Raw genomic sequence first — 12,738 nt, 5'->3', positions numbered from 1 at the left:
CCATGTCAGTCACAAAATACATAATATGTAATAAATTAAACATTTTTTGAACAAGACAGCAATTCTAATTTTGATTTATATCCGTTTAAATATTTATCTAGCCCCCCAAATCTACTTAGATTATAAAAAGTACAGGTGGGATACCAAAAAAAAAAAAAAAAATTAGCCCCCCTAAAAATAAAACCATAGTTGCTCCTATGGGTAAATGTGATCAAATGATATTAGTTTATACCAATGAGAATTATATTTTTAGTACATAGCAGTTCATGTAACTCAAAATTAATTAAACAATATTATATATGCAATATCTAATTTAATATCATTAATTACAAAAAAGTTATATATATTTTGGTATCAACATTATTAATTAATATTATTTATTTCAGAATAAATTACATTAAATTAGTGTAAATGTGTATCATATAAGTAATTTTTAATAAATAAAAATCAATAAATTTACTTATGAGTTACGACAATGTATGAATGTACATATAAGTTAATGATATAAGTAGAAATACAAAACACTAGTCTCTTGATTGTATTGCACGGTTTTAGTATGGTTAAAAAGGCTGTATTTTTAATTATGGTTCCAATCCCTGACCAAATTTTAATTAAAAATCTCAATGTTAAAAAAAAAAAAATGTTTTGAGCACCTAATAAATAATATCTTTTTTTAGATCTTTTAATTACAAAATTAACTATTCATAAAAAATACCTTAATTTAAACTGACAACCCTTAGCTATAAAAAATGAACATTTTTTAAATATTTGAGTGCAAAATTATTTAGAAATTGTTATGATTTTCATGATGAAAAAAAACACATGTCATTGTAAATGGAATACATTTTTTTATCTCGCTCCTCAGAATCTAAAATGTACAGCTGTTTCTTAACATTAAACAATCATTTTCTATGACAATTTCAATATTTTTGATTAATTTGAATTTATCATGTATAAATATACACATTTGTTTTAAAAACAGTTATATATTTCATATCCAATAATATTTTTCAAAAAAATAGTATTATCTAGGTATACAAATCTAATATCAAACTGAATAATTATCTGTCTTAAATTAAATTTATATTAATTAATGACTTATCATCAATATCTTAATATTTAATTTATTTATTAACCATCATAACAAACTTCATCAAGATCTGGGTCATTATCTTGAGTCTCATTTGTTGTTTTCAATTCACTATAGAATTGATGAAATATTGGTGGAATCAGAGGTAACAGATCTAGCAAATCTTTCTTTTATTCTTTTGATATTGGTATAGGTCCATTGTATTTTTTTTTTACTTGTAATATAGCGCTACTATGTCCTCTGCGAAGAAAACTTAATGTTTTAAATGATTAATTTTCCAATTGTAACATAAAAAAAGCTCCACTCGAAATCGAAAGTTAATTAACTGTTCAATGTTGGATAAAGTTTCAATTTTAAATATTTAAATTCCAATCACAGTTAAACATTAATACAATCGTCATGATTAACAAATGCTGTGGGTGTCGTATCGCGCTCTTAAGAAAGTATCTAATGCAGGCTTACGTGTAAATTATACATTTTATCTAGTTGGAGTCTAGATTCTAGTCTCTAGAATAATAACTTAAAAACTTTTTTTAGTATAACTTTTAAAATCTCAAAACAAATAGTTAAAATATTTGTATTAATTAGGTACCTACATTTTGATCTTTTCAATTTTTTTATGAGGAACTCTGTGACACCTAATGTTCTTTTTTTTGTTGACTAATAATATCAGTATTCTATGTACATTTAATCATAGTACTAAAATATTTAATATCTACACCTATTGGTAACCGTGATAATGAGCTTTTATATTTTCAAGTACATTTATCAGAATCGCTATTTACAATAATAAAGTATGAATTTTAAATTTAGTTGATTACTTTGATTCTATTCTTAGAACATTTAATGTGTTTAGGTTTTTGGTCTCTTTGTGATGAAAATAAATCTCATTGATTATGATAATTTGTAAATAATACTTGGATATATTATTGATTGATTTTAAAGTGTTCACGGATTTCAGCAAAAGTATTTTTTTTTTTAAACAAGAAAAATTGCTATAGTAGTTATAATTATTCAAAATTTTTACATATAAAATCCATAAGTTATTTTCTAAATAAATATTTTTTAAGCTTTTATTTTATCTATAATTTACTTATAATATTAAATCATAATTTATAAAATTAATTTACAGGGATTAGTGTTAAAAATGAACCCGATGATCCTGAGATCAACGCAATGGCTCTCAAAATGAAAGAAAGCTATAAAAAAAATGCAATAGGTGCAGCAGAAAAACAGGCTTCTTCTCTGGCTAATGCACCAATGAAAACGAATAATACACAAAATAATTATCAAGAAAAATTACCTACAGTTTGTGAAGATATAGAGAGTATAAAAGGTAAGCAATCAGGAATTAATCCATGTTTTGAAAATTTCCAAAACACTATATTTTATGTTCTTTTATGCAATATAGGTAGATTTTCTTGGAAATTAATTGAAGGATATGAGGTACCCTATATCAAACGAGTAATTAAAGGTGAACATTTAAAGTTTGTATCAGTACGGATGGCTGAAGCTAAGCTACTCAGCAACTATTTACATTATTTAAATTCAGATATTTATACATGCACATCAGTAAGAAGTCATTTTATCACTGATTCTGAAGCTAAGTTATTAAATACCATCAATCAAGAACATGCTAACTGTTTATACGGAAGAAAAATGTTTTTTGCGAGAAAAGATTGTATTGTTCGTTTAGAAGATGTTATTGAATTTCGAACATTTATAAAATTATGTTATACAAACTTACAAAGGAATAATAGACCAGCTGGCAATGAAAAATGCGGTTTCATACGTATTGGTTCTGATTTTGTTGTACCATATTGTATTAAAGATAGCCAAAAATATGTTCCACTATTTTTTTTTGAGGGCAACACAGAAAACATGGAACCAAGAGGTCTAAAATTCGAAAATTGGGACTTGGCTTATCTTAAGTTCTGTTGTAAGGTTCAGGGTATCAGAGATGAGTTATTTGCCAGTAACTCATGCACAATGATCAATCTTGATGAAATCAGGAGTTGTTATCCACCAGAAACGAATTTTGAAGAATATTGGCCCAGTATGGCGACTGATACACAACTCCTAACTAATCAGTCTACCCATGTCAATCCATCAGGTGTATGGATCATTGCACCCTCTGAAGAACTAGTATCAACTGGAAATAATATTCCTCAAACATCAACCGCACCATCACCTGCAGTAGAACCACATGTGGATATGAACAATTATCAAAACGGACGGACAGGAAACCAAGCGGTATGCATTAAGTATTTAGTATATCAAATGGCTTTTATAATTTTAGTTCTTTAAAAAAACTGTTGCTTGTATGTTTATTACTATTAATATTAAGTTGTTGTCTATATAATATATATCAGTAAGACAACAGTTTTTATTTTAGTTTTTATTGGATTTTCAGCTTCAAACAATGTCTCAAGGCACCAGTTTGATAAACAGTGAGGGATATGTTGTGCCACCAAGCAATCCAGTTCTAGTATAGTAAGTGCAACCAAAATAATACAAATAATCAATTTTGTAAGTACCTATCTAAAAATAGAAAAATTATTATTTTTGCTTATAGTTATACTGCACCATACTCCAACGTTGTTCCTATTAGCCAATGTGTGCCAAATATGTCCAATCCAATGACCAATAACAATTTAGTTATGTCACATTCAAGTCAAATGCCACAATTAAACGCTCAACATACTAGTATGATTAGTCAAACCTATCTACAACAGTTGCAGCAACAGCAGATACAACAAATAATTACTACTCCTCAAACTCAGCAGTCATATTATAGTCACCAACCTGTGCATGGTCGTTTAAACAACACTCAACAACACAACGCATTGAGAAATGTTCGGTCCATCTCAACTGCTCCTGTCACCGATATCATTGACTTATCGTCTTCACCGCCAAGCTCTGTTTCTCCAACTGAGCAAGCTTCTAGACGGGAATTTTCGAGAATACTTGAACAGCCGCAAAGACATGACACATCAAATAATGCTGCATACAAGGTAACAATGTTTAATATTTTGATACTAACTGAAATTATTATGGTCTAGAATAAAATAATATTATGTTTTAAACCTTTATAAAATATAGAGCATTGTTACCTTTATATTTAAAAACAAGTATATATTTGGTCACAGGAATTAACTTCAGGAAATTTTGTAGAACATTTATAAGTTGACAATGTTCATTAAATAAAAATAAGATACTAAGTGTTAAACTTTAAATTAATAATATCATAATTTTTTGATTACGTTTGTATTTAAATGTAACCATTCATATTAATAGATACCTATGTATTAGTTTCACTAGACCAATGATTTACATTTGTGTAGTTTTTCTGTCAACTAAATATGTGTACATAATTTATACTTTATAACAAAGTTACTTTTTTTTTTACTTAATATTTTTGAACTTCTTACAATAATTATTTCAATACTTATTATTTGACCAATTGCAATGCGTATCAATAAATAACAGGCCTATATGTTTTCAAATTAAATGCAAAAGATTATTAAAACAAACAGCTACTATTTAGACTTATTTGAATACTGAAAATACTTTTTAAAATTATTTTAATATGTGCATAATACTTACACATGTTTGTATTTGATAAATAAATAATATTTATATATATTTATATATTTAACACAGATTCAAAAGGTTCAAATGGTTCATGGGAAAATTGTACATTGCATAAACGCAAAACCTCACATATATTCAGATTGGTTGGTGATATTAGACGATCTAGTAAAGACAATGTTACCTTTCACCACTGTCGCGAGTTGCGGTCATGCTTTAAACAGATACTTAAATACGACAATATCCTGTGGAAACTCGTAAGTGTCTCCTCTTCACCTCCTCATTTTAATTATCATTATACTCCTACTACTCTACTAAATGTGTTCGGAAGGCGTTAATAAATTCATGTGTTTGACAGGGAACAGTTGGCCGTGTTGCGGGAAAACGGACATCTCAGTTCGGTGTACCAGAATGGCACGCCGTTGGCTTCGCTGCATGATGTCATGCGTGTTTTTGAGCAGTTAAAGACATTGTTGCATGAAAATACACAAAAATATCAATCTTGGGCTGATCCGTCCAAGAGGCGACGCTACAGTTAAGAATGGGCCGGGTACGACAGGAGCCGACCCGACTGGCCGAAGCCGTTGGCGGGTGCAGCATCAGCAGCAGCAGCTGCAATGGTGTTGCCATTCCCACTCCATCAGCCATTCCCGCAGCCGCCAATAGTTCGTACTCGCTGACAGCAACGATTGGCCAAACTTCGGTGCCTCTGATACAAAATAGTAATATACGTATTTAAATGCCACGATATTTTTAGATATTTTTCCATTAAATAATTATTTTTTTTTTTTTTTGCATTTACTCTTAAGTATTAATTAAAATCTAAGTTGTTTAATATACAATGAACACTTGTAAAATTGTAAGTTGACTATATTTTGTACATATTTAAAATTTGTATAGAATAATTAAATATAGAAATTTATTTTTTCAATGAATGTTGTTTAATTTTGTACTAAAAAAAAAAAAATAGAAATCTCTTATTTTTTTATTAGTAGTTATTACAGATTATATTTACCTACCTCATATAATACTATATACAAAATTAGGCTTAACGCCGATCCCTGACACAATATTCGATTTAGCTATAGTTCTAGGAATTCATGCAGAAAACCGCGTGTATCAAGTGGAGTACAAATGCACGATAACGAATATATATATAAATAATTTTTTTAATGTATCATAAAATCAAACAAAATACGTCTGAACGAGAATACTCAAGAAAGTATAGGACTGAAATCACTTGTCATTTGACGTAAAATGTATAACTCCGCCGTAGCATGATCGGGGCAGACAGTAAGCATAGGCGCAAATTGAGGGGGGGAGGGCCTTAGCCACTACCCTAAAAAATCTAGGAAATCTAATTTTAAAATCCTACATTGTAAACGTGTATAGTTTGTAATTTTAGATTTTGAGCTGGGCGAAGAATGTATTGATTTTACAATGATGTGTGCTTTTTTTAATTTTTTTATTTTTGTCTCTATCATCACGGTTTCAGGCAGTAAATGTGCTTCGATTTTCTTCAACAGTAACTTTTCTTTTAGGAAATTGAATCTAGTTGGTGCACTTAGGATTTCAAATTTGAAATTCACAATAGTTTTCAACAGCGACAGGAAAAACAAACAAAAAATTAATGAAAAACTGGAATTTTTAAGCGAAAGTAGTTTTTGAAAAAATCGAATTTGGTTTTTAGTGTAACTCTAAAAAAATGACCATAGATGCATGCATTTTTCACTGTTTGTTTGTATTAGAATTTAAAATTGTATAAACACCATATCAATTAAAAATATTTTGACAAAATGAAATTTTCGATTATTAATATTTTTCTTTTTTACTATCGATACATTTTTGGCTAAAAAAATGTAGAACTTTCCTCGTAAGTTGTTAGTGGAATTTAAAAAAAAAGTTGAGGGTGAAACCATAACATTTTTTTTGACAAAATTCGTAAAAATTAGCAAATTATTTTGAGTTGGAATAATGCATAAAAAAAAGTTTTTATCTAAAATTCTTTATATAATTTCTAACAATAAGTTTCCTTAATTTTTCAATATTAAAGTGGTAAATAGTACACATATTTACAGAACTATCAGATAAAATATTCAATATTGGTCAGGCATTTATAATGATTGCATAGACATAAAATGCATTAAAGCTATTAAGAGATTGATTCTCTGAAAAACATGTATGACTTCTACTCTTGAATAACGCTGAAATAAACGTTCATCAGCTGGACAACCATTTTGGAGTAACGTCACAATGAACCCTAGAACAATTATGAAATATAAATATTTACAATCATCTAAATATTAAATATGGATCAATGATAAGTATGAACTAAGTGTATATTCATCTTAGAAGTGACTCAAACAATTATATTCTATTTAAATATAAGATAGATTATAACATATGCGATAAAAGTATACAGAAGTAGTTTTGAAAGAAATGTCAACAACAATAAACGAGAACATAAATGTGAAAAAAACATGATGTACAATGTATGAATAATTTTGGTATGAGAAGAAAATGTAATATTATTTTGCAGTTGTTAATATAAATATTGTAGAATGCAAATTATAAATTGACTATTACTCGTATGTCAGAAACATTCATTCAGATGAATGTAAAAACAAAATTATGGATATGAAATCATATAACTGTAGAAATTCAATAATGATTTTAAATACTAAATATCCAACACTCTTAAAGTCTTCACCATAAATCAAAGCAATGTTTATTAAAATAACTATTTCCAACAGTAAGTTTCCTTAATTTTTCAATATTAAAGTGGTTAATATTTATGAGGTAAAATATACATATTGTGACATTATGTTAAATAGTTTACTACACTCTGAAGGAGTTCTAAGTTCTTGTAGTACCAAAGTTTCTTGTACGCCAAATTGTATATTGTGTTTTTCAATATATATCATTAATTTGATTATAAAACCATCAAGCTTAGTAAATAACAATGATTTCTTATTTGCGGGATATAGTTCTTCAAAATCAATTTCAATCTATATAGAAAATAAAATATATAAATTCAAGAAAACACTAAAAATATATTAATTAGTAAATTACACTATAATGTTATAAAAGTGTTTGAGCCTGTTTATTTGGAGCAATGAATTATTTTATTTAGATTTACAAATTATCAAAGATGAAATATTACAACTTAATTACCGATAGATAGCCTGTAGGTTTTTTTAAAGCAGGATAACTATGTGTTTCTAAAAATCCTTTCTTATTTCTAAATTTAGAGGTTTCTTTCCAATATTTGAATAAAATGTGTTCAGGCTCGACATTGTTTTTTAGCCATTGAATTCTGTCTTCATTATCTATTGCAAATAATAAATTATTTTATTTTCTAAATTCTTTATGGTCGTAAATCACATTAAAATAATTAATATAAAAACTAGTGGTAAGTACCGGCATTATTTTCATCATCATTAGTCACACATGCTATAGTGGCAGGAGCTTCAATTTTCTTAATTTCTTTTTTTAGATTACAATATTTATTGTACAATTTCCCTCTAGTTGGAATTTGAATTTGTCCTGCACTTCTGCAATATGGTGTGTAATATGTGTCCTTAGATTCAGTAGGGAAAATCATTTCTATGCCTAAACCTGGGATGTATGGTTTTAGAATTAAAATCATTTTTAAATAAAAACTATTTTTTATTATTTACCTTCAGCTAACAGTAAAAATTTTGATTTATTAATTTGGTGACTTGGATCAGTTTTTAATTCATGTTTGACTAATATAGATGTTAATGAATTTCTGGTGACACTATTTAAAATGCCTTTTGTTATATAAAATTTTAAAATCATCAAACCGTCTCGGCATTTATTCAGAATTTCCTTTACAATGTTTCCCTAGAAAAAAGTTTTAGACTCAATTCTTTTACTTTTATTAGAATACAAAGGTTTTTACAAAATATTTATACCTTTTTGGGATCTACAGCAGGTATCATTTTTGTCAATTGAGTTGAGGCAGGAATACTTTTTAAAATTATTTTGTAAATATTGATGGTAACTTCAATTTAGTGGTCAATGTTTATTGAATTTGAAATTTATAAAAAAATGTATTTAACATTAGTTGGCACTTACCATCAATCAATGTATTACACTCTTACATTATTAAAGATGGTGTTATACTTGTTATAGAACCTGAAGCCTAATCATCCATTTCAAATGGTAAGCTCTACATATCAATACAACCTACATTATCTGTAGTTATGTCTTCTGAATCTAATATTATGAACATCTAATTAAATTGTTTAAAGGTACCTAAGGAGATTACTTTTGGCTAATTATTAAAAAATATAAATACATGGCGTTCCAGGATTGATAGAAATATTTTGACCGTGTACATTTTTGTTAACTTTCTGTAGGGATATAAAATTAATGTAACATAAAAAAAATATTGAATAACATTTAATAATATTAGGTATCTAATGTAAGAATAATTCATTTTTACTGGCTTCTTAATAATATACGTATACCTATCCTTTATGACACAATCAAAACATACTTTGTGTACCCAGTGGCATGTCCAGGGGGGATATTAGGGGTTATATCCCCCCATTGTTTTTTTTAGCTTAACTACAGGAAAAAAACAATTCACAGCTCCTATATTGGTTGTGGTTAGGTTAAGTTTGATTTACTTTACTAAACTTTACTTAACTAAAACTATTTTAATTTTATGCATATTATAAATGTATCGATTTAATGATGTTATTTCAATTGAATAACTTAGTATAAGCGTATATTAAACACAAGTGTATATTAAACATATGGCTATAACTTATTTCCGTTACCAATATTTATTTCACAGTGGCAGAATATGATTATTATTATTTGGAATATTTCGATACATAATATGTAAAAAATAATAAAAATTATAAAATACTCATGCAAGCATGAATATTTCTTTTCATAATATTAATACGATTATTATACATTTTGTTTAGTATACAAAATAGTTATACATACACAGAACGAAAAACATCTTTACAATTCACAAAAATAACAGTTAATTCAACAAAAGCATTGTTAACATAGGGCCAACAAACAGTATTGTTAATAAAAAAATTGTAGTATTGTTCATCTTCAGATTTACAAATAGCATTGTTATTTTGTTTAAAATCTTGTTTAATTCAACAATATTAGCCTATCAATTTTTCAATCAATAGAAATTATGTTTGATTAAATTAACAAATCATTTTATAAAGTTAACAATTTATATTTTGTAAAATTGATATAACTGCTGTTAAAAATTGTAGATATTTGCATTATCAATTCAACAGTAAATCATGTTTGTTTTAAAGAAGTTTAATTGTTAATATAAACTTAATTTAATTCAGCAGGTGATAAATTTTAAAAAAGCCCAATTTTTATTTTATTTATATAACATTAAATACTTGTATATTTAAATATACTATATAGGTACATTATATATTCTGTATAAATAAAAATGTATATATCCACACTTTTAGGTTTTTTTTTTAAATATATTTTTTAGAGCATGTTTTTTTTTTCAAGTTTTTGAAAGTTAGTTCCTCCTCTAATACATTTCTGCAGTAGTTGTTTCTGGATAGTAATGGTAATAATGTTGCTATCTCATGGCCCATGGAAAAAAACATGCGGTTAGTAAACTTTCAAATACTTAAAAATATGTAGTTTATTTATTTCCAATAAATGTTTAAATTGCAACCATTACTACCTACTTGTCTGCCCATTTTTGACATTAAACCAACTAAACAGTATGAGGAAAGTTTTTAAATTTAACCAACAAATTGGCACTAAGCATCATAATACGAAGGTGAAAAAAAGTATAAAATACATTAATTTTTTTAATAAAAATGAAAAAATTTATTAATTCATTTCTGTAATTACAAGTATAATTATTTAAGACTTCATTTCAGTTCTTATCTAGAGTTCGTTGGAGTAAGTCGTTTCGTTTTCTGGTCTCCGTTATCTGTATTTCATTTTATATCGTTAATCTACGGTACTTTTCGTTCGTTTTCAATTAATTTTTATCTTCGATCACAATGTCTTTTACGTGTGTAAAATGTTTTGACACTTCTACACGTAAGGATGATATATTAGAGTGCTCTACTTGCAAAAAGTTTTTGCACTACTATTGTGCGGGATACTCTGAAATTAATTTTAAAAAAATGTCAAATAATACGAAAGCAAGATTTAATTGCACTGAGTGCCAAACTGATATTCAAAAATCTCAAAAATCTCCTAAAAACCAAAAAACGGAAAGCAAGGTAAACTCGGTTAATCCTATGGAAAATAATATTGAGGATCTCATGAGTTCAGTTTCTTTTATGAGCTCGCAATTTGACAATTTTAATAAAAAAATTGATACTATTGTGAGTGAACTAAAAAATATCAAACTTGTAAATGAAAAAATAATTGCTGAGAATAAACGGCTCTCAGATGAAGTTTGTATACTGAAACATAAAATTGATGAAATTGAACAACATAATTTAGGTATATCTGTGGACATAATAGGTATACCCAAGACAACTAATGAAAATTGTATTGATATTGTGGAAGAAATTTGTAAAATTACTAATACTGAATGTAAAGTAATTGAAGCCTATAGAATAAATTCTTTGGTATCCAAGCAAAATATTATAACGGCGAAATTATCATCACTGGACATGCGCAAAGATCTAATTCACAAAGTTAGATCTATGAAATTGACAGCGGATATTATAAAAAATAATTGGCCGAAGGAAAAAATATATATTAATGAACGTCTTACAAAATCAAAAAGAACACTTTTTTCACAAACTAGACGCGCTGCGAAAGAAAAAAATTTCAAATTTGTATGGCTGTCTAATGCTGATAGGTATTCTAGTAAGGAAAAACGAGGTTTCCAAAATAATGAAAATTAAATCATCTCAAGACATCGAAAACTTATAGTTAGTAATTTTACATTCAATATAATTAAGAATAAGAATAATAATTTCTATTTCCAATGAATGATAATATATTAAACATTGATAAGCTTTTAAATATAAATAATATTAATTCAAATTATGTAGATTCTATAGCAGATATCCCCCTATCAAATGATAATCTATCAATTTTCCAATTAAATATAAGAAGTATAAATAATCATTTCAATGAACTAGCTATGTTGCTAAGTTCTATAAAAAATTATTTTAGTATTATTGTATTATGTGAAACATGGCTTTTGAATGATGTTGAATTTTCTTTAAATGGTTATAAATCTATAAACTCGCTGGGAACGTTAAATAAAAGTGATGGGGTCACAATATTAATTAAAGATTCCCTAAACATTCTTCAAATTGAAAAAAATGTTATATTAAATTGTAATTCAATTCATCTTAAAATCAAATCTAATGTATTATTGTTTTCTTTAATCTGTATATATAGATCGCCAAATGATAATCTTGAAAATTTTATCAATATTCTTGACTTTTTCTTATCTCAAAATAAAAATAACTACCTAAATATTTTATGTGGCGATATTAATATTGATATTATGAAAATTTCCAATGTAAGCAATGATTATTTAAATGTATTGGCTAAACATGAATATATATCATGTATAAATAATTCTACCAGAGTCACTGAATCCTCAAATACTTGCATTGATCATATATTTGTTAAAAATGTAGATTCAAATAAAATTAGTTCAAACATATTACGATGTGATATAACTGATCATTATGCTACAACACTGATGTTATCTGATGAATTGTTTAAAGTCCAAAGTAATAGTCAAAATTTAAAATATATAAAAAAAATAAATATTGGCCTTTTAAATAAATTAATTAATTTAGAAAATTGGTGTTCCACTTTGTCTTTTGATGATGTTGATTCTATGCTCGAGGTTTTTAATTCTAAATTAAATGAATTTATTCATCATTCAACTATTTCTGTAATTAAATTGAAATCTAAAAAAATGTCTAAATTAAAAGAATGGATTACAACAGGTATAATAACTTCTATNATAATAAAACATGTGATATTAATAAAATAACAATGAAAAACGGTTGTAATACTGAATCAAAAATAGA

General features: G+C 26.7%; 1 protein-coding gene across 1 annotated transcript; it reads left to right on the top strand.

Annotated features, from left to right (window-relative positions):
- Positions 1 to 2,222: 2,222 nt before the first annotated feature.
- LOC111027601 lies at positions 2,223 to 5,420 on the top strand (the record flags this gene model as incomplete). Its single annotated transcript, XM_022306001.1, is given in 6 exon segments — positions 2,223 to 2,426; positions 2,502 to 3,415; positions 3,504 to 3,578; positions 3,625 to 4,104; positions 4,754 to 4,938; positions 5,040 to 5,420. Coding segments are annotated over 6 exon segments (2,039 nt in total), but the record flags the coding sequence as incomplete, so codon positions are not given.
- Between the last annotated feature and the right edge of the window lie 7,318 nt (positions 5,421 to 12,738).

This window comes from Myzus persicae, unplaced genomic scaffold (genome assembly GCF_001856785.1).
Source record: "Myzus persicae strain clone G006 unplaced genomic scaffold, MPER_G0061.0, whole genome shotgun sequence".
NCBI classification, from domain to species: Eukaryota; Metazoa; Arthropoda; class Insecta; order Hemiptera; family Aphididae; genus Myzus; species Myzus persicae.
Note: the sequence above shows the minus strand (reverse complement) of the source record. Positions and strands in the feature narration are given on the sequence as shown.